At 40.5% G+C, this 25,995-nt stretch overlaps 1 protein-coding gene and 1 long non-coding RNA gene across 20 annotated transcripts; one reads left to right on the top strand and one right to left on the bottom strand.

Annotated features, from left to right (window-relative positions):
* Positions 1-1,103: 1,103 nt before the first annotated feature.
* On the bottom strand, positions 1,104-15,940 carry GYG1 (glycogenin 1). 7 transcript variants are annotated; one of them, XM_068692186.1, is made up of 9 exons: positions 15,615-15,766; positions 12,633-12,768; positions 10,630-10,804; positions 10,117-10,279; positions 6,751-6,831; positions 6,200-6,326; positions 2,797-3,016; positions 2,105-2,155; positions 1,104-1,903 (listed from the first exon to the last, which is right to left on the bottom strand). In XM_068692186.1, exons 2-9 carry the CDS (start codon positions 12,635-12,637, stop codon positions 1,733-1,735), a joined length of 993 nt encoding a protein of 330 aa, XP_068548287.1. In that variant the 5' UTR covers positions 12,638-12,768; positions 15,615-15,766; the 3' UTR covers positions 1,104-1,732. The 7 variants fall into 7 exon arrangements, with proteins under 7 accessions (XP_068548287.1, XP_068548289.1, XP_068548288.1 ...); XM_068692188.1 differs by lacking the exon at positions 15,615-15,766 and adding an exon at positions 15,289-15,590; XM_068692187.1 differs by lacking the exon at positions 15,615-15,766 and adding an exon at positions 15,049-15,185.
* Positions 15,226-25,338, top strand: LOC137861106 (uncharacterized). 13 transcript variants are annotated; one of them, XR_011099389.1, is made up of 5 exons: positions 16,000-16,233; positions 17,750-17,877; positions 22,785-23,908; positions 24,361-24,404; positions 24,565-25,338. It is a non-coding gene; the product is annotated as an uncharacterized lncRNA (long non-coding RNA). The 13 variants fall into 13 exon arrangements; XR_011099390.1 differs by lacking the exon at positions 17,750-17,877 and adding an exon at positions 17,321-17,384 and having other exon boundaries at positions 16,001-16,233; XR_011099386.1 differs by lacking the exon at positions 17,750-17,877 and adding an exon at positions 17,321-17,384 and having other exon boundaries at positions 16,001-16,341.
* Positions 25,339-25,995: the final 657 nt, after the last annotated feature.

Below are 25,995 nucleotides of genomic sequence, written 5' to 3'. Positions count from 1 at the left end.
CATCTGGATTTAATTCCATTCACCGCTACTCTTTGGGCCTGGCCATCCAGCTTTTTTTAACTGATCAAAGTGTGTACCTGTCCAAGCCATGGGCTGCCAGCTTCTCCAGGAGAATGCTATGGGAGACCACAAAGACCTTGCTGAAGTCTAGGTAGACTATGTCAATGGACCTTCCCTCACCCACTAGGCGGGTCACCAGGTCATAGAAGGAGATGATATTGATCAGGCAAGGCTTGCTTTTCATGAACCCATGCTGACTGGGCCTTATCCCATGGTCATCCTGCATATGCTGCGTGATTGCATTCAAGATGACCTGTTCCATCACCTTTCCTGGCAACGAGGTCAAGCTGACAGTCCTGTAGTTCCCTGGGTCCTCCTTACAACCCTTCTTATAGATGGGTGTCACATTAGCAAGTCTCCAGTCATCCAGGATCTCTCCAGTTGACCAAGACCACTGATAGATCATGGAAAGCAGCCCAGCAAGTTTTAGAACTAGTTTTAGCCCAGCACTGAACTGTTCTGAAATAACTCTATTTTGTGCTTTTGGACTAGTACAGAGTATAGGTGTTAAAACTAAGTAATTCCTAGCTAACAAATGAATCTGAGCTTAATACAGGAAGTAGTAATACAGCCTTAAGAACACTGTTGTTACTGTGGTGTTTATACTACTTTTGTGTCTGAGAATACAATGTGTGGTATTCTTTTACCCTGCACACATTGAAGGAGTTGTTTTCCTAATCAGGGTAGGTGCAGTTATTCAAGCAGCTACTTGATTTTTACTTGCCCAAATAGCATCCGTTGTGTTTAAAAACAATTTTATGTTCTACAGGGCTTACATTAGAGTTTATTCCATAGTAATCAAAATAAAAATTCCCTTTTCTCAAGCTCCATTCTGCTTGTGTGAAAAGCTTCAGCGGGTATTTCCTCTAGCAGCTCCCTGGCAAGTGATTATATACTCTGAAAATAATTACAGAACTGGAAGTTGGATATTTGCTAATGGTAGCTAGAATGGAATTGAGAGTTTAGGGATATAGCTGTTGAATATTTTAAATTATACTTCAAAGCCCCCCCCCCTTTTTTTTTTTTTAAGAATTGCTCAAGAGTTTGAGGAAACCAGAAATATAACTTCTTTTTATTTTTGCATCAAATGCAAATAACAGATCAAGCTCAGTTTACAGGGCCTGTAGAATATCGAACTAAACAAATGCATTCTGCCATGCTGTATGCACTGTGTAAGAAAACCTGGTCAAAACTTCAGTGCAATTGTGACTAGAAGAGCAAAGCAGTGCTATTACTGTTACATATTTATGTATCCTTAATGTCATCAATACATTTATGGTAAACCAGAATAGCTATCAGTCTAGTGAGCACTCCCATCTATCAGATTTTACACCTAAATTAGCAAGCAAAGGAATCAGTGCTAATCACCTTTATGTGGTGAAGTACAAACCCAGTGTCAAGGAATATTTTGAGCCAACTGATCGCAGCAGAAGAAAATGTGAGCTGAAAATACCTTTATCTAGTAGAGAGAACTGGATATTGGGCAATTACATCTGGCCCAAGGAATTCTGCTTCCTAGCTTTTGCTCAGTCTTCATCTGTAGCACTGCACTGGCCTTCAGCCAACAGTTTTTTCAAACTACTTGCAAGCTTAACTGACCACCATCTACAACCTTTCTAGCTGTTAGTTCTGGAACAAGTCCTTGTATCGCCAGTGCTCGAAACTGGCATTTCTACTGAAGGTAGGAGTCCAGTTTCTTCTTGATATTATCAAAGGAATCCATTCCCATGTAGTCAGCTTGACCTTGTTCCCACCGTTCCTTGCGTTCTTCTGAAGATATGGTTGGTAATACTGGTGATGGTGTTGATACTGACATGTGGGACACTGCCTCTGTAACCTCTGCCTAAAATGAAAGGCAGAGTAAAAATACAGAAATACCTTGCATATTTAAGGCAAGCAGCAGGCCATAGAACAGGACAACTAAATGGATGTTCTCATGCACAGCAACAAGCATTGCCAGTAAGCAGGAATCATGCAGCTTTCCTGGTAAAATAACAGAGTAACAGAAGTCACTTGGGGGGAGGGGAGTTTAAGTTCTTCATACCTCTCTACAGAAGCCACAAGAGAAAGCCAGAGTATAGACCAAGCCTGATAGCTGCAAATAGTTCATTAGAAAGATGTAAGATTAACGAGAGCACATCTTAGAGATCAGCAACCTTAGGCTTAGAAAGGTTTAGAACTTAAACTGGCCCATGTACTAAGCTGAGACTGCAAAGTCTGCAGCCACCTGCTACTAAACCGTGCTTAACTAAGCTGTGCTCAAGAACTACAGTTAGAAGCATTATTTTGGCTTTATAAATATCAAGATTCATCACTGCAAGTCTACTTAAGTAATTATTTATTGTAGGCCTACCTTGTACCATGCAAGATCTGCATGTGCATATTGCATGCTCAACTGGGGTTCTTCTGTTTGAGAACGTTACTAGCTGCAGCACATTAAGGATTAGGGCCCTTCTCTTTATTTACTAAAGTTACTACAGTATCATTTCTGGTGCACCATTATGCTCTTAAGTAGTTCTAGGCAAGCAGACAGCTATGTTCAAGACCACTATAGCATACTTCCCATCTGTGTTATCCTTTATTCCAAGCTTAAAAGAACAAAGCCAAAAAACTCTGCACCCCACCAGTTAAACCACACCGAGGCTTTGAAGTAGACAGAAGGAAAGGAAATTAGTGATAGCACAAAATCTGTTGCATATACTTAGGTAGTTTCTATAAGAACATTAAAACACATACCATGTTTACACCTGTGGTAGCTTCTTTAGCAATTCCATGCTGCTCTAATAATGGTAGAATATTAGTCATATAGGTATCCCACCACATGTTGAGGAATTCTGGGTGAACTACTTTAGGATCATCCATGTTGCCTTTTATGCTTTTTGTTTTGGAGTCATATGTATAGTTCCATGGCTTTGTGCTTCCCAGGAAATGCACCACTTTAGTATTTGCACCAAACCTGTTGAAAAGAAAACATCAAAACCACCTAGTTTCTGCAGGTGTCTAGAAAACAAGAGTTTTGGTTGTCAAACAAATTTTTAAGCTGCTGTCTTTGTAGGTGTCCAGAAAACAAATATGAATATATTTAGAAAACTAAATACTAAATAATAAAACTGCCAATGCCTACTGGGACTGAAAGCATCACTATATAACGGAAAAAAAAATGCAGACAATTCTATGTTACACTAGTCAGAATACAGCCAAAGCCTAACAGACTGAACTATTTAAGTACTTACAGTCAAGTCTTTAGGTAGAGTGATGTCCATAGCTTGGGAGAGAGCAGTCTCAAGAAGCCACTGCAATTGGAACTAGTTGTAAAAGTGAAAAAGATTCTACTCCAGTCAGTAATCCTGATAACTATGCATTACAAGCATTAAGTAAAGAAGGGTCAGTAATAGTTACCCTTATAGACTACAGCCCTGTATAAAGGAACATCAGAAGGCCCTGTTGCAAGACTACCTCTACAAAATAAAGCCTCTCATCTCTCTGTCTCTCTCTCTCTCATATACACACACACACACACACAATATCAAAGTAAAGGCTATAATCTAGACATTTCAGAGGACATCTAACCTTGCTGCAGGATCTTGGTAGACGGTCAGCTGTTATTTTTCTAAATAATCTTACTTTGTTTTTTAAAACATTTCTTTAACAATTTTAACTCCCTTTCAATATGGACTTGAAGCTTTTGTCCTGTTACTATGTTCTTTTGTAATACAAGAGTAGATAATATCCATCCCTTTTGTAGTAAAGAACTTATACTAAGAGACAGCATTCATTTAATTCCTCTGTGATTCCAGAAATAGCATTCAGCTTGAGTCAGTTTGGAGAACAAGCAATACTACTCTCTCTAGTAATAGTGACTGTCTCATCTAGCTCATTTTGTGTCATGTTAGGATTTCTCAAAATACTAATGAAATGAATAATAATGCCAAACTGGTTTGTCTAACAGCTTTCTTTATTTAAGCATACTTTGGTCATTTGGACCAGGATTTGATTGAGTTATGCAACATACAAAGACTGTGCAGGTATGTTTCAAAGACTGTACAATATTCAGAACAAAGCAATATGCATTTAGATGGGGATTTTGAGCTATTGTGGTATTTGACTATTTCCATACACTATTTTGACCATTATTAATCTTACTGCCAAATGAAAACGCACGCATGGGTGAAACAAGGTCAAAAATTGCAGTAGTTAAAAGTTAAAAAAAAAATAAAAAAATACACACCGGGGTGTGTGTGTGTCAGTTTCTGGGCTCTAACTTCAAAATCCGTATGTCAAGATTTGGCTTAGTAGGGCTATCGTAGCTTTGTTAGCTGTGACAGCGCTGTTTAGCAACCTGAGTTGTCTTCATCGTAGGCTGATGTTGCTCTCAAGAAACTTGTAATTGTCTAAAAATCAAGGCTACTTAAAACATTTTACACAATCTCTAGCTTATGTTTTACTTTGTTACGCTGCTTCTGCAAATGGAGAAGTGTATTCTTAGTATTCTGCCCACTAAAGACCTGTACAACAATTGACAGATGCCAGGCTTCTATTATGCCCTCAATATCTGCTTTCTAGATAAGATGCAGTTCTTATTCTGATGTTTAAGCTGAACTGTTAGAAAGCTTTATGTCCACATTTGCTACAGCAACTGATCTGTCTTTCCCTATCTCCCAAAATTCAATGTTTTAAAGTTAGAGACCATTTATCATTACTTGGCATTTTCTTTACCAAGACTGCTGTGAAGGTTAGCCTTGCTAACCTTCTACAAAGAGCTTTGTTATCAGTGTCAGTAGGTTCAAATTTCAGTTTATGTCAACTGCTGTTTACTGTGAGTAGCTGATCTAACCAAAGGAAGTTGTTCCACCTATTGAACAGAACATGCATTCTACTTAAAAGCTGTACTTCCAGCATTACACTGTCTGAAGGTCTGCTGAGTTCAGTTAGGCAATCAATTCAATCACTTATATGGAATTTTCTTCATCAGGAGTCCCCAGTCCAACTAATCTTTCCTAGCAACAAGGTCATTTGTAAATTTAAGGTCATGTGGATAACCACCAACCAGTCGTGGAAAACAGACATACTTTACAATAGACGTTAGCTTATCAAATGTTGTCCAACTACTTAGTCATTCTCAGGCTTGCATAGATTTCTTTAAATAAGTGTTCCATTTTTAGCATGACAGTATTTCAGATGGTGTTTTGATCACAAGACACAGTCTGACCTTGAGCCAGCACAGTCCTGCTTGTGCTAGCTGCTGCTTTAGACACTAATAAATTGATGTCATTCAAAGATCAGATTTTTTTTTTTTTTGCAGTTGGTACTTTCCTCCCTCCCCCAGCTGTCATAGCTCTTAATGAATACGGGTTTCAGTGTAACATTTCAGCTTTTAGAGCTGCCCCCTTTTCTTCTGTTTAACACTTTGAGTGACCTTGCCACTGACAGCAGGTTTACTCACAAGCCAAATTTAATACTGCTAGGGAAGAGCCTTCTTTCCTTACACTGGAAGTGTGCAACAATATGGTGCCTGGCCATAGTCTGTTCCATCTTGCTATTACTTAAGGAACAGACTTAGATCTAGAAAGACTGTTGGTAAAGAATTCTGCCTCTATGCAAGTCCTTGTTTATAATGTTTATTTGAATAGTGGATAGGTTGATTGTAACTACCAGTTGTTAAATACCAAAAGTAATTTAAGTGATGAGAGTGCAAGTTATTTGGACAGGAAAAATACCATCAGTGACATGCTGAAGTTCAGCTCAAGAAGATTCAAGAGCTATTGCCTTTGGCTAGAGTTCTAGCTGACAGTGTCCTATACTGGTGTTGTGATTCTCTTTTGCATTTAAACTGTCAAGTGATGTTGATTTACAGTAAGCACATTACCACCAGGAATGAGAGGTTTAAACTACCAATAGTTTTCAAAGCTTATTTATCATCAGGAGAGTATTAGCTTAACTAACTATTACAGTTTTTACTTTAAAGTAAAACTTCAAAGTAATCTTTATTTTAAAGAGTAGAAATTTATATGGTATTTTAGTCACACTAAAAGTTTCTTTTTTTAAATGGCAACCATTCAGTTCACATTGTACTTGTTCATTGTTACAATACATTAGTTTATATACGCTCTTGAAGGTCTTCTTAGAATTCTCAACTTACGCTTTAAATGCTGGAAGGTATGAGTACACAGAAGTGCTGCTCAAGTTATAAATAAACGGTAGATGTTTGTTCATGTCTGTTGTTGCCCAGCTGCTGAAGAAGGTGTTTAATAACCCCTGGTCTGCACCTGAAAGATAAAGGATTTATAAGCTACAAGCATACAGCTATTTTAGAGTTGTTCAGTCACTCTACCAGGCCTCCCTAATTAATAGTTGCTAATGCAGTTTGTCATGTCCAGTAGGAGTTTGGCACTGATCGCTACAGTTCTATTTGTAAACAATCCTATAAACCTTGCAGTCTTTGAAAATAAGTTAAAAAAAAAACACAAAACAACAAACAGAATGGAAGTAGTAGTACATGCAAGGTTACTTTTGGTTTCTAAGAGACGGCAGGTTACTCTCAATCACCGTCATTCAGTTTATTTTAGTGTTATCTTCAAGCAGTACAACACAGCAGAAAAGACTTGACAATTGGGTACTGAACAGTTGCTTCAGCAAAACTGTAGCTCCCATGACCAAGTGCTAACTATCAGTTTTATTATTTATGCTTACAGATACATGACCATGGTCTTGGAGCTGGACTCAGTGGTCCTTTAAACCTGCAGCCCAAGATGCATCTACCTATAATGGGATCTAATAAGGAAAGCACATTCAGTCTTAGAGACAGCACTAAAAAAGAACCTTAATCAAATCCATTAACAGGCAATAGAAATTCCTAGTTCTGTACTATAAAGCTGCTGACTAACCCCTTAGTGAGGATAACCACCTAAATCATGGCTAGAGCTACAGTTTTGGAAGGGGTCACTTTGCAAGTAGAAGTTGTAATGAGGTCAAATGAGTCTAAAGTTGTCTGGTATGTCAGTAGTAGGGTAGCTAAAAAAAATGGCCCAAATTATAATGGCACCTGGCCCAAAGCAGACTAGTTTACAAGCAACTACTGAAAATTAAAAGTTACTTATATACCCTCTCATTCATTATTGCAGTCAATATACTTAGACTAAAGTGTATGCAATGTATTCAAGAACTGTAATTAGTTCCTCTGATGAAGAAGATTGGAGAGAGTCCCTCAACTCGCATTTGCTGTCTTCCCTCCACCTGTAACTGCATTCACAAATAACATTGGTGAACAGGAGATAAATAGTTAAGAGACAGTATGTTTTATTTTAATCTTTAATTTTCTGAAGCACTCAGTTGCTGCTGATTCAGGAAAAAGGTTTGTTTTTCTTTGAGTGACCTATAGTTAAAGTCAGGACTGTAGAAAGGTTTACGCACTCAATGCAATTTAAGCGGAATTTGCTTTTTGTAACTGAAGTGCCTACACTGACATTTTGCAATTAAATTTACAGGACATACACTGACAAATACAAATTCTAAGTATCCCATTACAGCTGTGAGCATACATGCAGATTGCAGAGTGGGACACTGCAGACAGAATCAGTCCAGTAATTTCAACCCCCTGACTTGCCTCTCAGCCCCTAAGGATGAAAAGCACTTTTGAACTCACATGTCACAAGAGATCAGAGTCAAAGAAAGCAGACAAGGCTTCTGGTCTTTACTCAGTTATGTAACATTTTAACTTAAAACAGTGTTATGAATGTTTATGCTAACGGTAAAATAATCTAGAAGATAAAGTCTTGGAGACCTCAGAACAGGTAGTTCATAATTAAAGGAGTAGCAGTGTGTTTAACTTACTCTACATGACTTTATCATTCAGACTTGTTCCACATACTCAGTTTTTTTCCAGATTGCATACATTTGTGCCAAAACAGCCACTGAAAACAAAGTTTAGCTGTCCTAGTTCAGACTTCAACAGGAGTCTTGTACAAATTGGCCCTTAAACATAAAATCAGGCAGTAGTTAATTAGCTACATGTCTACAGATAGAATTCTGCTGCATTATGTCTTTAAGAGTAAAAGCAACTGTTTTACATACCAGGGTAAAAAGCCAGAGGATTGTGCAAGTCTTATCAACAGCTCTTAAGGTATCAATACTACCAGAGTTCTTTTAAAACCAGACTTTTCTCCTCCTCTAGTTCCCTATTGTCTATTTGAACTACACCTCTCTACATAAAGTAGTTGTCACTACGTAAGTAGCTGTCATTGTACCATTTCTGGACAACGGCATTACATAGGAGCTATCCCTCTGCTCTAGTTTATCATCAGGAAACACCCTGGAAGGTCTTGCGTTTTCTAGTTAGTACTATTGTAGATGTGGTGCTTTGAGCTTGATTTCAGTTATGCATAACTTGGTAGATAGAGTTTTCATCCCTGTACCCTATTAAGGACAGTAACCCTCCACAGATGTTTCCTAAGAAGTTTCCTGGGAACTTTTATTACTGTCTGAATCAATTCAAGTTTAAATCCACTCTCTCCAAGTTCATAAGCTCAATAGCAGCATATACAGGTAGAGACAGGTAAGTCTCCACTGCCTCATTATTTAGATCAATACTACCATTTAGTAAAAGCTGAGTAAGTTTATAAAATTATAGTTCTAAAAATTTGGTACTGAAACCATTAACCCCCCATTTTTGTTGTTAACAGCTGCAACAGCTGTTGTAACAGCTGCAACAGTGGCTACATGTTGACAACATCAAGGAAGTTTCACCATTTTGTGGCCTTAGCTCTCAAGTCAGAAAGAACACTGTGGAAGCAGGTCTGTTTTTTGAAAGAACTGGGGCCTTAGGCTTTGAAGATGGACCTGCTAGGAGTCAAGCTTAAAGCTCAAGAGAGATACATCTCAGATATACCTGGAGCTACTCAGTGAGTTTCCACAAAATTTTTTTTATTTCAACAATTCAGTACCATCCTGTAGCTTTTGTCATTTCTAGAGGATCAATTTACCTCCAACATTTGAGAGCACTCCTAGAGCTACCAACCTCTGTCTCTTTAGTCATGAGGTATAGATAGACCCTTCATTACAGTACTTATTTTTACTTATTTACCTGGTAATATTAAGCATCCAGCTGAGACTTATGTTCTATAATAGGCCACACATAGGAGCCCATAAAGTTACAGGGATGATTCTGCAAACTGAGACCAGCATCTAGAATTTTTACCATTTACAGAGTACTGGAAGATAAGTCAACAAGCTGACTAACTGTCTTCAAGTAAGAGTGCAATTTAATGGTCTTATTACATAGTTTTCTGCAGCTTTTTTGGTAAGATTTGGTTTTGTGCCACAGTAGCTACATAATGAAATTTAGTGATTGAAACACAGAGCTCATCATTTAGAAGCTTTTAACTACAGAGATTTCAAGCAACGTGTGTTCACTGCAGTGGTAATAGATTGCAAAGACTAACAGAACAGCAGTAGTTGGCTTCTCAAACTTAAGCTTGGCACAGTGAACAATCCTAAGTGACCTACAGTGGGTAGGAGCCAATGCTGCACACACGATATTGGGAAAAAGATCATCACCATCCTATAATGATAGGAAGCTATCACACAATATCAAGAGACAGTTTTATCTTCAAATAATTTAGTTTCTCTGAAGGTGCACTCAAGTTATTTGTACTACTCTTCCTCCTTCACAGTAACTTGAGTTAACATTGAACACCTGGCCTTGAGTGTTGAAGAGATGAATTTATTTAGCAATGCATGAAGCATAGCACTACAGCTTCAATTTGCTCATGCATTCACTGCACTTGCTGTATCTCAAGACTTCTTGTTACGTGATTTTGCCTTGTTAATGCTTATAGCTGCTGGTTTAGAGGCCAAACTCTTATGTTATTCCAGGAAACCTGACGAAAGTAGTTTAACATATCGAAATAATATCTTCTATTGCGATAAGAATGATTGTGTAGTTACACTGGAGTTCAGAATTCCATCACAGTCCCCATGATACATATCTCGTTACTGAGCCAACCCAACCACCATTACCACTGTGGTCTAACTTACATTGGAATACAAATGAATACATACCATCAAAGCTGCCTTTCTCTGTGGCAAACTGTAACAGCTGATTGTATGTTTCAATGGAAGGTCGGTAAACAAAAACTCCAGAATTAAAACAATCAGGCCAGCCTGGATCTGGTGCTGCAGACAGCTCTTCTCTCTCAAAAAGCTCATCGATATTTGACAAAACCTAGTTGTAGGGGGCAAAAAATTGCTTTCTGGTTTCTAGCATAGGAATTGGGGTATCTTGTTTTAATGGATTTTGACATCCATCTTAAGACATGAAATAAAATTCTCATATTGATGCTCTTGTCTTATGGAAGACGACATGGAGATAGCGCCCACAGACTACATGTTACAAGGAATTACTTAGACATAAGTGCACATATATTTTTAGAGAGTTATGAGTCCAAACAGCGAGACCACCTCCGTCATCCCTCCTTCCCCTCAAAAATAAAACAAAACAAACACTACAAAAAAATCCAACCAACAACCCTCATACCAGGTCATGAAGAGGTACCATGAGACATGACCACTTACCATTGTGTCTGCATCCATGAAAACACACTTTGAAAACTGTGTCAGTTCCCAGCAGTGAAGCTTTGTTAATGTGACACCCAGCTCAGGTCTTTTCATTAATGCTAAGTGTGCTGAATCCCCACTATCCAGGATGTTTACCAAAATCACTTCATGAAATACTTTTTCTAGTACTTCCCTGTGGAAAGAGTTAGTTGCCAAAACTTAGTTCTATTGTTCCAGTACTGAACCACTTAACAGATTCCATGAACAAAAGTGGAGTAACAGAGAACCTGGCAATATTCCTTGTGCCAGCAGTGAGAGTTTACTACATACGGTGGGATGCATAAAATATACCTGTCAACCTCAGGGTTTCTAGTTTGCAGTGGGCACCTTTTAGGGAGCAAAGAATTACTACCTTCCCCACTCCCCCAGGCCTTTAATTGGTACTGCTACCAGGTCCATGGTTACATAGCACAAGCTTTCCACATGGCTTTTTTTTTCCACAGTCAAACTAATTTTTGGTGAGTGAACAGTCTACTTTCAGTAGGCAATTAAGAAATGGGAAGCTGCTAGAGTAGCTTGAGCAGGACACTAGCTGAATCCTAAACAGCTGAAAGGGAAGTTCATACAGTAATCATGACAACATCATTCCAGATTTGTGACTGCTAGGGCCGTGTGACCTGACCCAGTTACTAAAACTTGCTTTATCCTAAAAATCTGCATGGGCTCACTTAATTGTGGTTCTGGATACAGCAGCATTTTGACTCAATATTATTTTCACCTTGAGGGTGACTTAAGTTTTCAGACAGCATAGTAAATTTTTGTGGTAGATATCCAACCTTTGCTTTACCATCACTATTCAGTTCAAGAGATGGTCATGCAGCTTAAAACATGAAGTATCTGTAAAGTCACTATTCTATGGAGTATTTTGTACCAATAACTCCAGACCATTCGATTTGAGCCACAGAGCTTGTAAGTGTATTTTAGAGCACTGTTTTGCAAGGCTGTCTTTACACCAACAGTGTGATACAGACAGTTGCTTCTGAATTTAAGGACACAAAGTATGAAGTTCCATTTAACTACCCATCAAGTAGTGTATCTATTGGTTTTCTTGCTATAGCTGTTTTAAGGGCATGGGACTAACTGCATTGCTGTAGCACAGTAAGCACATCTATGTGATTCATCTTGAAGGCACACAGTCACTTAATATGTTAGAATAGATGTACCTATGTGAACCATCTTTATAGTGATAAGACTGTTCAGCTCCCACAGAACTCCGGAGAGATTAACTTGTTACTGAACCACTACCATCCCTGTAAGTTATCTTTTCAGAACTTCCCACATAGAGAGTCTTAACCTATAACATGTAGTTCATATAGCAAGTAAGTTATTCCCCAGCAACTACCCTTAGATGTGGAAAAAGCACCTTGTCAGTTCCATGCCAAGACTAGTTCTAGACAGGCTATAGAAAGCAGCTGTCTCAATTTGTGGTAATACTCAAATGCCTCCATGCTGCTGATTTAACATACGGTAGTTCTACTCATTTTCTTCTCCGTGATAAAATCATGGAGATCTGGTTTGGATAAAATCTGAAGATCTAATTTGAAGCATCTACTAAATTTCAATAGTTTGGGTTACAATAACTCAATCCAGAATACTAATACCAATCCCCTACTTCCATCTCCATATGCATACATACACAGCTAATGAAGGCATGGACAACTTTGCATTGTCAGACAGTTTTAAGAAGGGCTACAAAAGAGCAAAGATCTAGTTGAAGTATGTCGCAGCTTAGCGCTCTAACTAGAGAGTATTTTTTAAATTTATCATGTGGAAAGTTTTTTTTTTTTGTTTTTTTTTTTTTATGTCTGAAGCCCTTACAGAATTCCAGATAGTTTACGTTAATTCTGCTAAGCTTAATTAAGTTTCCAGAGTTTTGAAAGGTTACCAGCAAGAAGTTTAACTTTTTGCAACCTTCACAACAGCAGCAGGTGTGGCAGTTTAATGTATTTAAGTGACCTTACCTCATAGAATCTGAGACCTGAGGAGTTATAAGTGCAGTCAACTTCCTTGTTGTTCTGTGCTGTTGCAAGGATGAACCAAGTACGAGTGCTCCTTTCACATAGGAATCATTTGTGGCTAGAGTCACAAAGGACTGGTCTGGAAGAAATTAACTTGGTCAAAGTTAGCACAATCTGCTACTTTAAGACTAAAGACTTTTAACATGCACTAACTCAGCATCGCACCTACCTATGTGATAGAACAAAGCATATTAGCGTTGCATATCTCTACTTGCTATTAATAGCTTGAAACATGGCAAGAAGCAGTTAAAAAAAAACACACACAACTGTTGCAAGAGAAAAACAGTTGCAGTTTTCCCTACAGGTTAAATATGTCATGCCAGATGTTACAGATGATCGGAAAGGTCTAGAGATGTATTTTAGCCAATTATATACTATTTTTAAGCTAAAAGTACTAGAGGCAGTAAGCTTGCATTTTTTTTTTTTAAAGTTAATAACAACAGAGTTTTATAAAACTACACTGGGTTCAGCTTTGAACCCTGAAGCTAGGGCACAATAAAACTTGTTTTGTTTTCAAATGAAAGTAAGCATTGAATTAGGTCTTGGACAACAGTAGCAAGTCTTAGTAGCTTAGGATTTTGCAGATGAGTTTTTTAGAAAGACATGGTTGCAGCTGTGTAACAAGAATGCAAGATTTAAATGGGAAGTATCTAGTAATACCATAAGCAATTCAAGACTTGTAGCAACAGTTTTTGCTCTTTAATGCTCTCTAGAAAGGTAAGGCTGGATTGTTACTATAATTCTCTGCTCTAACAGTACCTTAAAAAATAGAAGATGCATCATTTTGCCATATACTACTTATCGAGGCCATATAACCCAAGCTTTTTCAAGGGTGGGATTGACATAGGCAAACAAGTGACTTTTAAATTTCTTCAGTTCATTGTTAGCTGTCATTACATAGCCCTTTCCAAGATGCAAGGCTTTATAAAGAAGCATGCTTTTTTTCTAACATACTATTTTTAACACTATGAGCAGAATAGTTTCTTCCAAACAATTTCAATAGTAGATTTTTACATTAAATTTTATTTTTGAAACATTTATTTTCTTTACAGAAGTTAACTAGTTTAGATCAGGATGGGGAATGAGGGTTCTGTGCACTTAGAGACTTAAGATCAAGTCTAGTTGTAAGATTAAAATACTGACTATTTTCAGAGATTATTTTTGGGACAACTATTCAACCCATGAAAGTCACATTTTTACTTTTTTTTTTTGCCATCTAAACAGTCAACAAAGTTATGTACCATAATGGTCTATAAGCTCAGCAAACCTGGTTTGCAAGCTCTAGAAGGTTTTATAGCTGGTTTGTACTTCACTTAGCAACAAAACCAGCTCATCCCCAGAAACATTGATTCTAGTGGTCAAATGCAAAAATCAAAAAAGCCTCTATAATGCCAGAAATTAATTATTTTTCAATTCACTTAATTTGTATTAGTTCATATAATTCAGCAATTCTGTAGAACAGTCTCCTGCTTCCTTAGAGCTGCGAAGCTTTACAAACAGCAAGTGTGTAACATTTTAACAGGTATAAACACCCTTCTAATAGGGATGTATGTTCATTACTGAATTTGCATATTACTCCTCAATTGCTCAAAAATAGTAGTCTAGCATTCTACGTAGATGGATAGCTAACTAAAAATCCAATGTGGGCCAAGTGTGATTATGCCAGCAACATATTCTTGCTACTGACAGACTGGTATTTTTTGTTTAACTGTTAGCTTGTGTATTCCTTACAAGTCTCCTCAACTTCCTGAAACTCAGTGCATTCAGGTTCCGTGTTGCCATGTTTACTGGTTAGGTAGCTTGCCTGATGCACACACAGAGGTTTTACAGAAAATAAAGTCAATTTACAAATGGAGTAAGGGTTAAGAAGTCCCCATTTCATCTCAACTGCAATAGGATTCACTATGACTGTCTGATGGGATGAATATATTAGTAACTTTTACAGCATCAAAATCAGTACAGCTTTCCAAAGTTTTGAATAGAGCATATTCTCTTTCACACATTCTTTCAGCTACAGTCACAGCAGAAGTACATTCGCACACTACAAATGAATCTGTACTATGGTTTAGGCAAGACCAATTACTGCTCTATATAGAAGTGAAATCTGCAAGAGATAACGCGAGACAGACATCTGCACAGCATTCTAATTGAGCTCTCAGCCAGAACCATGCCCAGGGACATGCTTGGCTGCCCAGTCCGTAGGCTATAGCAGCCGTGTGGCACAGTCTGCAGGGGCCCCTAACAGAGAAGGGCAGCATTCCGGAAGCCTGAGCTGGGAGCAGTCATTGGGCAGCATGGAGGACAGTACTAGAACGTTTCTCCCGGGAGCATTTAACTTGGTTTAGATGTGCCAGCTTACAGATCCGAAGTTCTCACAGTTGTTTGCCTACTCCCCTGCTCTCCAAGTTCGGTACTGGTACCTCTCAGTGCCGAGTACAGGATTTCTAGAGACTGGAGCATCTAAGCAAGGCATGCATTGGGAGAGGCAGATCAGATGATTTCCTGCAGCCTTCCAGATCTGAGAGTGAAATCGGCGCCGCTGACAGCTTCACCAGAAGCAGCAAGGGGGGGGCAAAAGGGAAGAAGAGGCCAGGCATACTTCGAGAGGTGGTGAGGAACTGCAGAGCGCCGAGACGCCCGGAAACTACGAGCTCTCTTCCGTGTCTCAGGAGAGGGTGAGGTTTTCCTCCTACGAGCCGCTGCAGCCCTGCGAGCTCCCCGCACCCTCCCGCCTCCCTCACGGCGGGGAACGGGGCCCGATGCGGAGCCGGGCTGAAGCGGGAGCATCCTCCTAACCCAGACGGAGCTGCCGGCGGGGCGCCCCCACGGCCCCCCGCGGGCAACCCCGGCCCCTACCGGCCGCGGCGTCTGCTCGCCGCGTCCTCACATCGCGGGCGCAGTCAGCAGCCCACCCCGAGAGCTCACCGCTGGCAAGGGCTGCTGCCTAAAAATAGGGACCGCCACGGCCCGCCCTGCTCCCGCGCCGCGGCCAGGACGCCGCGGCCGGGGACAGCATGCCAGCCCCGCTCGTCCAGCCCGCGCCGCCAGCAGCGCTCACGAGCCGCGGCGCGGGGGGCCGGCTGGCCGCGGGGAGGTGCGGCACTGACCTGCCATGGTGCCGGTCCGCGGGACGCCCGCAGCAGACGCGGCGACCGCGCTCCGAGCTCTGCGCCGCGGCCTCTCCTTATATAGGGGCGGGGCCGCGAGCCAGCTGTCTTTGGACGGCAGGCGCAGGCCCCGCCCCTCGGCGGCCGAGGGACCGCCTAAGGCGGGGCCTCCGCCATGACGGCCAACGGCGGCGTCACGTCACTCGTCCTGTGGGCTGCGGGCGGCGCGCGAGGTTCTTGGGCAGGGGGCGAGGGGGGCGCGTGGGGGCCGCGTGGGGGCCGCGTGCCTCCCCTGGGGCCTGCCCTGAGGCCTCCCCGGCCGCGCTGGCCTCGAAAACGCTCCGCTGTGCGGAGGGAAGGTCGGAGCCGCGGCTCGGGCTGGCAGCGCCGCTGGCCCGGGAGAGTGCTGCCGCCGGTGCGGCCGCCCTAGGCAAGGGGTGAGGAGGAGCTTTCACTTTGGGGTTGATGCCCTCGTGCCTCAGTTAGGAGTCTGTAACTGCTACCGTTGGTGGTGCTTGGCACCTCAGGGGAGTGTGTGTCATTAGGTAAGATTGCAGGATGGTTTGGGTTGCAAGGGACTAGACCTTAGAGAACATCAATTCCACTTCCCTACCCCCACCCTGGGCATGGGCAGGGACACCTCCCACCAGACCAGGCTTCTCCAAGCCCCATCCAGCCTGGCCTTAAACACATTTCTTCCTTGAATCTAAATCTGCGCTCTTTTAGTTTAAAGCCATTACCCCTTGTCCTCGCACCGCACTCCCTGACAGTCCCTCACCAGCTTTCCTGCAGGCCCTCCTTAGGTACTGGAGGCACACTCTAACATCTCCCTGGAGCCTTCTTTGCTCCACACTTTGCAACCCCAGCTGCCTCAGCCTGCCTTCATAGGAAAGGTGCTCCAACCCACTTACCGTCCTTGTGGCCCTCTGGACTCATGAGAACAGAGTCAGAGGAGGGGGGGAGAAGATGAGGAGATGCACCTATAATCGATTCGTGCCTCAAGTTTGGTCCTTGCAGAAATGCAAGCTGTACCTTTTCAGGAAGATAGGAAAGGTGCTAATAACTTTGTAAGCTCTCCTTTAGCACCCTTGCTAGTGTTGTAAATATTAAGATTTTAGTGCAGCTCCTTCATTAGTCACGTGGCTCTCTGCTTAGTAATCAAAGCTAAGCAATTAAAGGTGATGACAAATAATGAAAGGCATAGACACGCAAGATACTGTAACCAATGATGTGGGTTAGTGCAAATAATAATGGAATTAGAGATGGGATGGGCTGAGGTGGGAAGGGACCCCTGGAGGTCATCGGGTCCAGGTCTCTGCTCAACAGGGTCACCTAGAGCCAGTTTCCCAAAACCAAGTCTAGATGACTGGCATAATTCTGTGGTTTGTGAGGTACTTTGTGTTCATTAAAAGTGCTCAACCCTTACTTTCCATCAAAAACTAAAAGAAAGCCAACCCACAGAGATTAAGATCGGTCACTTTAAAAGGTGTTAGTGAACACTGTTTTTTTTCACTTGGTGTGAAGCACCTGTAGAAGTGGAGTCTAACCAAGTCAGAGTCAAGCTGTGTAAGTCTCCATTTGATTTCAGGTAAATGCTCTGATGCATGCTTTGATATGACTACAGGGGGATAATCCAACTGCAAAGTGTCAGGTTGTTTCTTAGTTCACAACTTTCCTGTCACAGATCGAAAATACCTTGAAATAAGTAGAGCTGCTGTCATTTTTAATAAACACGTGCTCATAAGGTGTTTTGGAAGGATTTCTCAAAGAATACAGTATCCTTTTGATTTTTATAACTTTCAAAAAGCCACGAATCTTAGTATTCTTGACGTATAACTCGTTAAAGGCAGAAGTTCAAACATGCGTTTCAGAGTAGAGGTAAGGAGAAAATATATGTTTCCTGTTATCACAGAAAATGGGTTGTTAAATTGAACATTGTTACGTTTTCTTCAGAGAATTTGGGTTTGCCTTTACTTGTTCGGATGGGTCCATGGCACAGAAGAAAAGAGTAGAAGAAATTCAGTGTTTCCAGAGCAGCCAAACAGGATTCCCAACCATAATGCTTTTGTTTTTGAAAGCAGGTAGAGTTGGATGAAATTTGATGGTACCTTCACAAGTGTTTTTAATGGATCCTGGGAGTAATGGGTTGTTTGTAATGATCTGGCTTAATCTAGGTGAAGCTCCTTTGGTCTTTTCCCAAGAGGTGGAAGAATGACTCTGGAAAAACTCAAGGAAAAACCAATATTAAGTTCAGATGCTTTGACACCTTTCATACCAAAGAAATACTACTAGAGAAGTGATACATTAAGAATAATGCTCAGTAATTATAGTAGTCAAAGGCCTATATAAGTATTAATCCCACATCTCTGAGCATTTAACATTTACAACATCCTTTTTTACTGGAGATTATAAGGCTCATTTAATTTAAATGAGAAGAGAGTTTACAGTGCATGCTAGTGTAAAGCAACAGTGGTGTTGCTTGGAAGGTCGTTTCAATCAACCTCAAAGGAATTGTTTAAGGGTAACACAACCAGTTCAGGCAACACTGATATTTGTCATGTGACTGTCAGACTGCGTAAAACATCATCTGTATCGATCTCTGGTGTAACTGCTTTCATGCCAGACCTTACTGACAAGGTCTTTTGCTCATCATATAACAGAGCAGAATGATGGGGTGCGTTCCTGGGTTCTTGACCTTAGCATGATGGTATGCTTGTTAAGGGCTAATTAGTAGAGTTTCATTACTGGAGGACTTTCAGTGGAGTTCTACCCTAGGATGTTCAGCTTTGCACAAGAAAAATGCTAAAAGATTTTGATCAGATGTCTCTGTTATAAATTGCATCGCTGTGCAAAGTGGTCTGTGTGTGTTAAACACCACCTCCCTGCAAAAATCCATGTTATATATGATGAAGCACACAGGTCTTTTCACACTATGGAAAAATACTTAGGCTGGACATAAGAAATATATCTGGTGAGAAGTTAAAGGAGTCAGCCTTATGAATTCCTTCTTTATGCTGACTGACATGTTCTGCAGTGCTGTAAATTCTATTTAAGCGATGGATAATTGTATTTCTGTTGAAAGTCTGCAGAAAACAACTTCTTGCTGTGTCATATTTACAGCATCCTTGCTGGATGTGTGGGGTAAGTTTGCCATCTCTAGTGTATCATTCCAAGTCAATGTCTCTGTGTTAAAAGGTTGATGCTTAAATTTACAGTCCATCATAGGTACAATAGCTGTAAAATGTAGCTACCTTGCAGTATATGCCATATGAAATTGGTTTCTGAAAACACTTTTGGCATTATATTATGAAGCTGGGCATAGTTAAAGTGACAATGTCTTCTTTTGTGAATTGATCTCCATATATTAGTCATGGTTCAATGGTGTTTTTCTAGCTTCATAGTTCATTCAAACTATCACATTATTTGTACCGTGCAAATGTTGAAACAACATCTCATGCTTTGCTCACTGTATAGTCTTTTTTTTTTTTTTTTTTTTTTTTTTTTTGTCATGGTCTTTTATTGGGATATTCGGTGTTGCCTCACAGCTTCCAGATTGTTCACAATGCAGATTCAGCACTTCTGTTGCTTGGGCTGGGCAATGGCAATCACGTTACCCAGGCTCCACACTCTTTTACATTAGTTGTTGATAGAAAGGCAAATGTAATTATAGCTAGTACTAGTTATGGGGAGAGAGTGGGATGGACACTTGATTGTTTGAAAAGCCACAATTGGCATAGTAAGAAGACCTGGGCTCTCTTTGCTTTTTTCTGTTGCTGTTGCTAGTGACTATATTTTGATGCAGTGTATTGCCTATGAAGGTCAGTTTGTTACAGCACTTGATGCAAGATCTGAAGCAAGTGAGTTTGAGTATGTGTTGAACTTTAGATTTTTTTCTGTACTACTTTTGTGGCTGTATTTTTATTTGCCATAACAATACGAAAAACTTGAAAGCCCTGCAATGCTTCTGACTTTATAACAGTTTATGAAGTGAACTCCACTGGATAAGTTTAACATTTTGTCAGTGCTAAGTATAGGCTATAGATCCTTCCAATTCTGTGTTCCCCACTCTCTTCTGGAGAAGCCCTACTTAACATGACGCTTCTCAAGGTTCAGGTGCATTTTTTGATATTTGAGGTTGTTCTGATATTGAGGGGTGCTATATGTTCTTTCAGTAGCTGTAATTTACAAGGGATGTTCTGAGTATTTTAGATCAAATAGGGATGACTGCTACAAAGTTTCTGAGTATTATTGCTGTGTTCTCAGCTACAAGAGGCATAAAAATTTCATAAGTAGGAATTCACAGCCTTTTTTTTCCTTAGTCTAAATGTATATTTTATAGTTCTTACTAAAACTATAGTACAGAATGATTTGTGCCATGATCTTGCTAAAAAAAAACACACTGCATTTGTACATAAGTTGAACATTATTTTATTTATATGTTTAATGGGTATAATGGTCCAGTTAAGAGATACAGCCGATAGTATTAAGCACTTAACTTTGGTATGCCTTATGTTCAGGAAGGCCATTTGGATAAAGCAGAGTATCACTTATGTGAACAGGTATTGAGGAAATGTGTTTCATTTAGGAAAAAGTACAGCAGAGAGTAAAGCTCTGTTTATGAAGCCATTTACAATTATGGAAAGATAATAGTAGAAAATATTTTGTTTCCAGTCTTCTTTCCAGAGCCCTGGCACATTTTATGTCCATAGCTTCACTTAAATTAATGTGTTTTTTTCCTTCTAGCATTTTAGATATATTTAAAGCCACTAGTAGGCTCCAGATATTATATGATGGTCTTTAATGAGACTCTTTTGTCATGTATCAGAGAGAACATAGTGTGTTTTTTTTTTTTTTTTTTTGCCATTGTTGTTTGTTTGTTTGTTTGTTTTTTCCTCTCTGGAGAAATAGAATTGAAGGATTAAAGGAGAGTGCTCTGTGTTTTCTTAATGGTTACTATTTATACACTGGTTTTCTGTTCAGTTCTGTATTGCTTCTTACCTGAACTTGGGGAGTTAAGACAGGTCAAAGCTGTGCATTGCTCCAGATAAGAAGTGAAAAAAGATCAAGAAGTGAGATAGAAGTAAGAGTAGCAATTTGGAGCATTCGTGAGAGGAGTAAGGATTGGGAAATGTCAAATAAGCAATAGCAGAACTCTTATGAACTGTGGAGTAACACTGTGGGCATTAAACTGTGAAGTTGATAAACAGAAATGGACAGGATCAGAAGCTACAGATTGCAATATAAATATATATTTTTAACAGTTTTAATCTAGCTTTTTAAAAGCAGCTGGTATTAAACTAGTCTGATAGGGAAACCTATGTAGTGCTTGTCTTGTAACCTCTCATCACATCTCGCAGACTTCAATGACTTTGAGAGCTATTCATGATTAGTACAAAGAGTGTTTTAATGCTGGTTGCAGCATCACGGGGGATAAGCAGCAAAATTCCAGTTACTTCAATGTCATAGAATCACAGAATCTCCAAGTTGGAAGGGACCCATGAGGATCATCAAGTTCAGCTTCTGGGTCCCCAAAGGACGCTGTGTAAAGCAGCTGTATGATTTGATTTCACTTGGAAGTAGGAAGGAGAAAGGTCACTTCCCTGTCAGATCCTCAGGGGCAGAATTAGTCTTATTGTATAAAATACTTAGAATCGTAGAATATCCCAGGTTAATTGTGACAGATTGAGTTGACATCATGTAGGTCTGAGCACAGCAGGCACTCTTGTGACTCTCAAAGCAGAAAGTCTAAACTTCCAGAGTTCTGCTAAAATCTGTTATCTAAAAAGTACTATAAACCCACACATGAAGTAATGCCATGGCTTGTGAAAGCTGTTCAAAGGTATCTGCTGCATCCCTGTCTTCATTTAGTGTTTTTTTTTCTAACAGTAACCTTTGTTACAGGTGGCTTCTTAACTACAGTGTATTTTATTATGAGCGTTGTCCAGTTGTGTAAAATTACACCATTTGTTGTCCCTCAGACTTGGTGATCTTTAGGAGATGACCACAGGAAAAATATATAAATATTTTTTAGCTGAGGTTTGCATGTTTTACTGATTGCCTAGTGGTTGTTCTGATTTTGACGCATCTCTAAAACCTTTGTCTGCCTTACCCCCTCTCTGTGTGAAAAATGATACAGGTTTGTGCAAAAATTATGTATATTGTGCGTAAGGTGCGCAATGATTATGGGGCATTTTCAGCTTTTCATAGGTAACAGTCCATGCTTACTTAATCACTTAAGTGTGGTCCTGGCTTTAAGTAGGCATAGCTAATGATTATTACTCAAGTGGTTAAAAAGTTTAAAATGTTCGTTTATATATATACATGAATGTATATATATAAAAATGAAACTGAGTCTGTGGAGTGAAAGACTTTTCTGCTTGTTGCATATATCAGCAGACTCATACGCAAACTCATCCAAACTGGGTGCCAAGCTGTGCCTTTTTTGTCGCCTAGAATGTGCAATCTGTGCACCTCAGGTGTACTTTGTCTATTAACTATCTCTGACATTGTGCCACCCCATTAATATCAGTGGATATACCCAGCACTGCTTTGGGGCTACATAGAACGTGGAAATTTCTAGTATGTTAATGTTACTCTGTTAACAAAACTGAACATACTAGCTGCTTGTTGTTTCTATTTTTTTTTTTTTTTTCAGTAATCTCCTCAGAAATTGTTGTGGACATGTTGTGTATCTTTTCTGTTCTTCCAGGATTCATTCGTCAGGAAAGATGACCATGAAATCCGATGGCTGTGGACAACCATCTACCAGATGGTTGTTGCAGATGCTTTTGGTGAACTTCATTCATCTTCTTAGCTCACCTTTTCCTTTATCTTGGGTTGAATTTTTGTGCAGCGCTATGTTTGCAGTGGTAACGTTGTGGCCGAGGTGTTTTTGATTAAAAATGATCTTATCTGTAATAGTGAATTTACCATGTGTGGCTTTGTGGAATGACTCCCATGATCATAACGTTTTTCTCCTTTGTCACAGATATGAGAAAAGGTCTTTGCAGAGAGATGGAGAAGGAATTAATTATACCTCTGCCTCATCCTGTGAGACCAGAAGACATGGAGTAAATGGAAATCGCGATTCTCAGGAGACATAAGTCTTGGGTTCCTTTTCTGCCTTCCCCCTAAGGCCTTGGGTACATTGGGTTCACCCTGGGAAGGGCAGGTTGCTCAGGGCAGTTATTTCCTACCTGAGACAACGTGGGGTGTGTTTTTTTGCTGTTTTCACTTGTGGTTTTCAGCGCGGTTCGCATTGCTTCCGTTATTGAGAAAATGGTTTGGGAAGATGTGTCTGCCGTTTCTCAGGATTTTCTGCTATTGCCTGCTGGCAGAAAAAATCAGTAATGCAGGTGGAGCCATGTAGGACTTCCCCAAGGTAAGCCTTCAACGGACGGGGACCCCTAAACTCGTGTGCCTAGCATTTAAGACAAATGTCCGTGGCACAAAGATCAAGGACGACTTCTCAGAGGTAAGCAGCTTTCCCTTTGTTTCCCCATCCTCTCAGGAGCTGTCTTTACTATGGTTGTACACACTTCAGGCTCACAACACTCGTTTTCTCCTCTACTTAGTATTCCTAGTCCCTGCCTGGTGGTGGGTCAAAGTCTATGGGTTGATGTGTTTTCAAGTTGAAAGACATAAGTACGTCTATTTAAGGTGACATATAGTGGGATCATTTAAAGTAAATTAATCTATATAGTAGTACGTGCCTTTACTGCAGGCAGCTCTTCTTCAGGTGAGTAATTCTTATAGCATAAATAATTCTTTTCCCATGTTTCATTCATGATGTTTATAGCGTGCCTCTTTATGTGTGTGTTTGGCCTGGAGCTGTCCTGCCTGGCAATTAGTGATGGTAGCTAAAGTGGTGTTCCATCAGTGCAATAATACATTGTCCTGACTCTTTTGGAAAAGACATCTGGTCTGTCTGTGGGCGAATACTCAAGCTCTGGGCGAGTACTCAAGGGCAGCTGGCACAGAATCTATTTGCTTTTTTTCCAGCAGTAGGTAAACATTAGGAGGAACCGGTCAAAGGAAACAGCGCTTTCTGGAACCGTCAAGTTCTTGTTCGGCAACTTAGTGACTGGTTTGATCTACTTCACAGATGTAGAGGCAAGTGGACTGCTCTTTTGAAATAATAAAATTAAAAACATAAAGTTTGTCAAAGATGGCAGTGCATGTTTGCAGTCTGTTTATTGCTTTTGCCAGTGTTAGATAACATTTATAAGGAATCGGTCAAAGGAAAGAGCGCCTTCTGGAACTGTGACGCTCTGTGTTGGCAACTCGGTGACTGGCTGGACCTACCCTCCATCTCCAGAGGGAAGCGGACTGCTGTTTTGAAATTAAAAAATACTAATGAAAAAAATAAAGAATATGGTGCTGCTCTATGGCGCCCGGAGGACTGCCACTCTGCATGGCAGTTAAAAAGAATGTGGTTTGGAGATGGAGAGCCACAGAGATGAAGCAGCTGGGAAGAGAGACACAAGTATTGCAGTAGGTAGGCTGTGGTTATGAGGTGCCTCAGGATGTGCTTTTTTTCTCGTTTCCGCCCTTCCCTCGTGCAGCCTTGGAGAGATGAAGTCCCCATGGTGTGGAGTGGTGCAAAAAGGTAAGAGGGTTGTCAGCCGGGTCAGTTTCCTTCACCAATGCTAAGGCAAGTCTTTAAAGAGAAACAGCCTGGTTGCTTGTGCTGCACCCTGTTGAACTAAGCCAGACCAAAAACAGGGCTGCTGTTCCTCCTGCTCTCTTTACCTCTTCTCATCTTGCAGAGGAATGGTCCAGCAATTCGGGTTAATAGGGGACAAGAGAACAAAGGGGTTTCAGAATAACTGCTAACTGTTATGACTATTGCATGGGGCACTATGCAAGTCTCTGACATCCAGCCAAGATGGACAAAGGAGAAGGACAAGGGAAAAGCCTGGGAGGAAGACTATGAGCCTTCAGTACGAGAGACCCCCAGAGGGACCACCAGAGACTGATAACACATGCGCCAGTGGGCGGGTTCGGATTCCAGGAACTAATTATAATAACCCTGCCTTTTCTAGAAGTAGTAACGAATATGTATTAGCCTAGGAGCATAAAAACCAGCCGCCTGCTGTGACTTGTGTGCGTCTCGGTGGAGCAGAGACTCCTGGCACACCCAGTGCTGTTTGCTTACCTCTATTCATTTAATACATTGTAAACTTTGATTGTAATCCTATTTGGGACTTAGTCATTTATTACAACAGACAACCTTGTAAAATGCAGACAACCAGAATCCTTACAACAATTAAGTGGAAATCACGGTGTAAGAAACATTACCACCTCAAAGAGTAAAAGCCTCAAAAGAAATGTGACTTGTAACAGGCCAGCAGCTGTGTGTTTTCGGTGAAGCACCAGGTAGAGTATGAACCTGGATTGCACAGTTAATGGGGAAACGGGAGGGTCCTGGTCCTTGGGAGGAAAAAAAAAAAGTATATAAACTGTGTATGGAATCGGTAGGTGCCCTCCTGCTCGCGGGACACCCGCCATTGTAATCTCAAATAAAAATGCTACTGTACTGAGATCCTCTCCTGAGCCTATGTTATTTCCCAAAGATTGATTCACGGTTTTAAGGTTTCAGGGATAGGGCCCTAGGGTTGGGTTTCAGGGTAAGCGTTCTCAGGGTTTATGTTTAGGATTTTAAGGTTTTTAGTTTTAGGGTTGGAGTTTTAATGGTTAGGATTTTAGGGATTTGAGGGTTAGGGTTTTAAGGGTTTCAGGGTTAGCGTGTTAGGGTTTTAGAGTTTTTTGGGTTGTAGTGTTGATAGGTTTTTTAGGGTTAGGTTCTTAGGGTTTTATTTTTGGTCAGGTATTTACGGTTAGGGTTTTAAGATCTTAATTTTTTTTTCAGATTAGGTTCTCCTGGGTTAGGGTTTTGAGCGTCTTAATATTTTGGGTTGGGTTTGGGATTTGTGCGTCCTATTTTTGGGGGGTTTGGGATTTGAGCGTCTTAATTTTGTGGGTTTGGGATTTGAGCATCTTAAGTGTTTGGGTTAGGGCTTTGAGGCATAGGACTTCAGGGATTTAGTGTGGTAGATAGTTTGGATTAGGCCTGTAGGGGTTTTGAGGATTTTTAGGGTTAGGGCTTGAGGCTTTTTTGTGTAAGGGCGGTAAGTAAAGATCGAGGTAATTCCAGATGGAAAAAGAAATCAGTTGCTTACTTGGTTGTATTGTCCTTT

Source organism: Anas acuta, chromosome 9, assembly GCF_963932015.1.
Source record: "Anas acuta chromosome 9, bAnaAcu1.1, whole genome shotgun sequence".
NCBI classification, from domain to species: Eukaryota; Metazoa; Chordata; class Aves; order Anseriformes; family Anatidae; genus Anas; species Anas acuta.
This window is presented reverse-complemented; position numbering and strand designations above follow the sequence as displayed.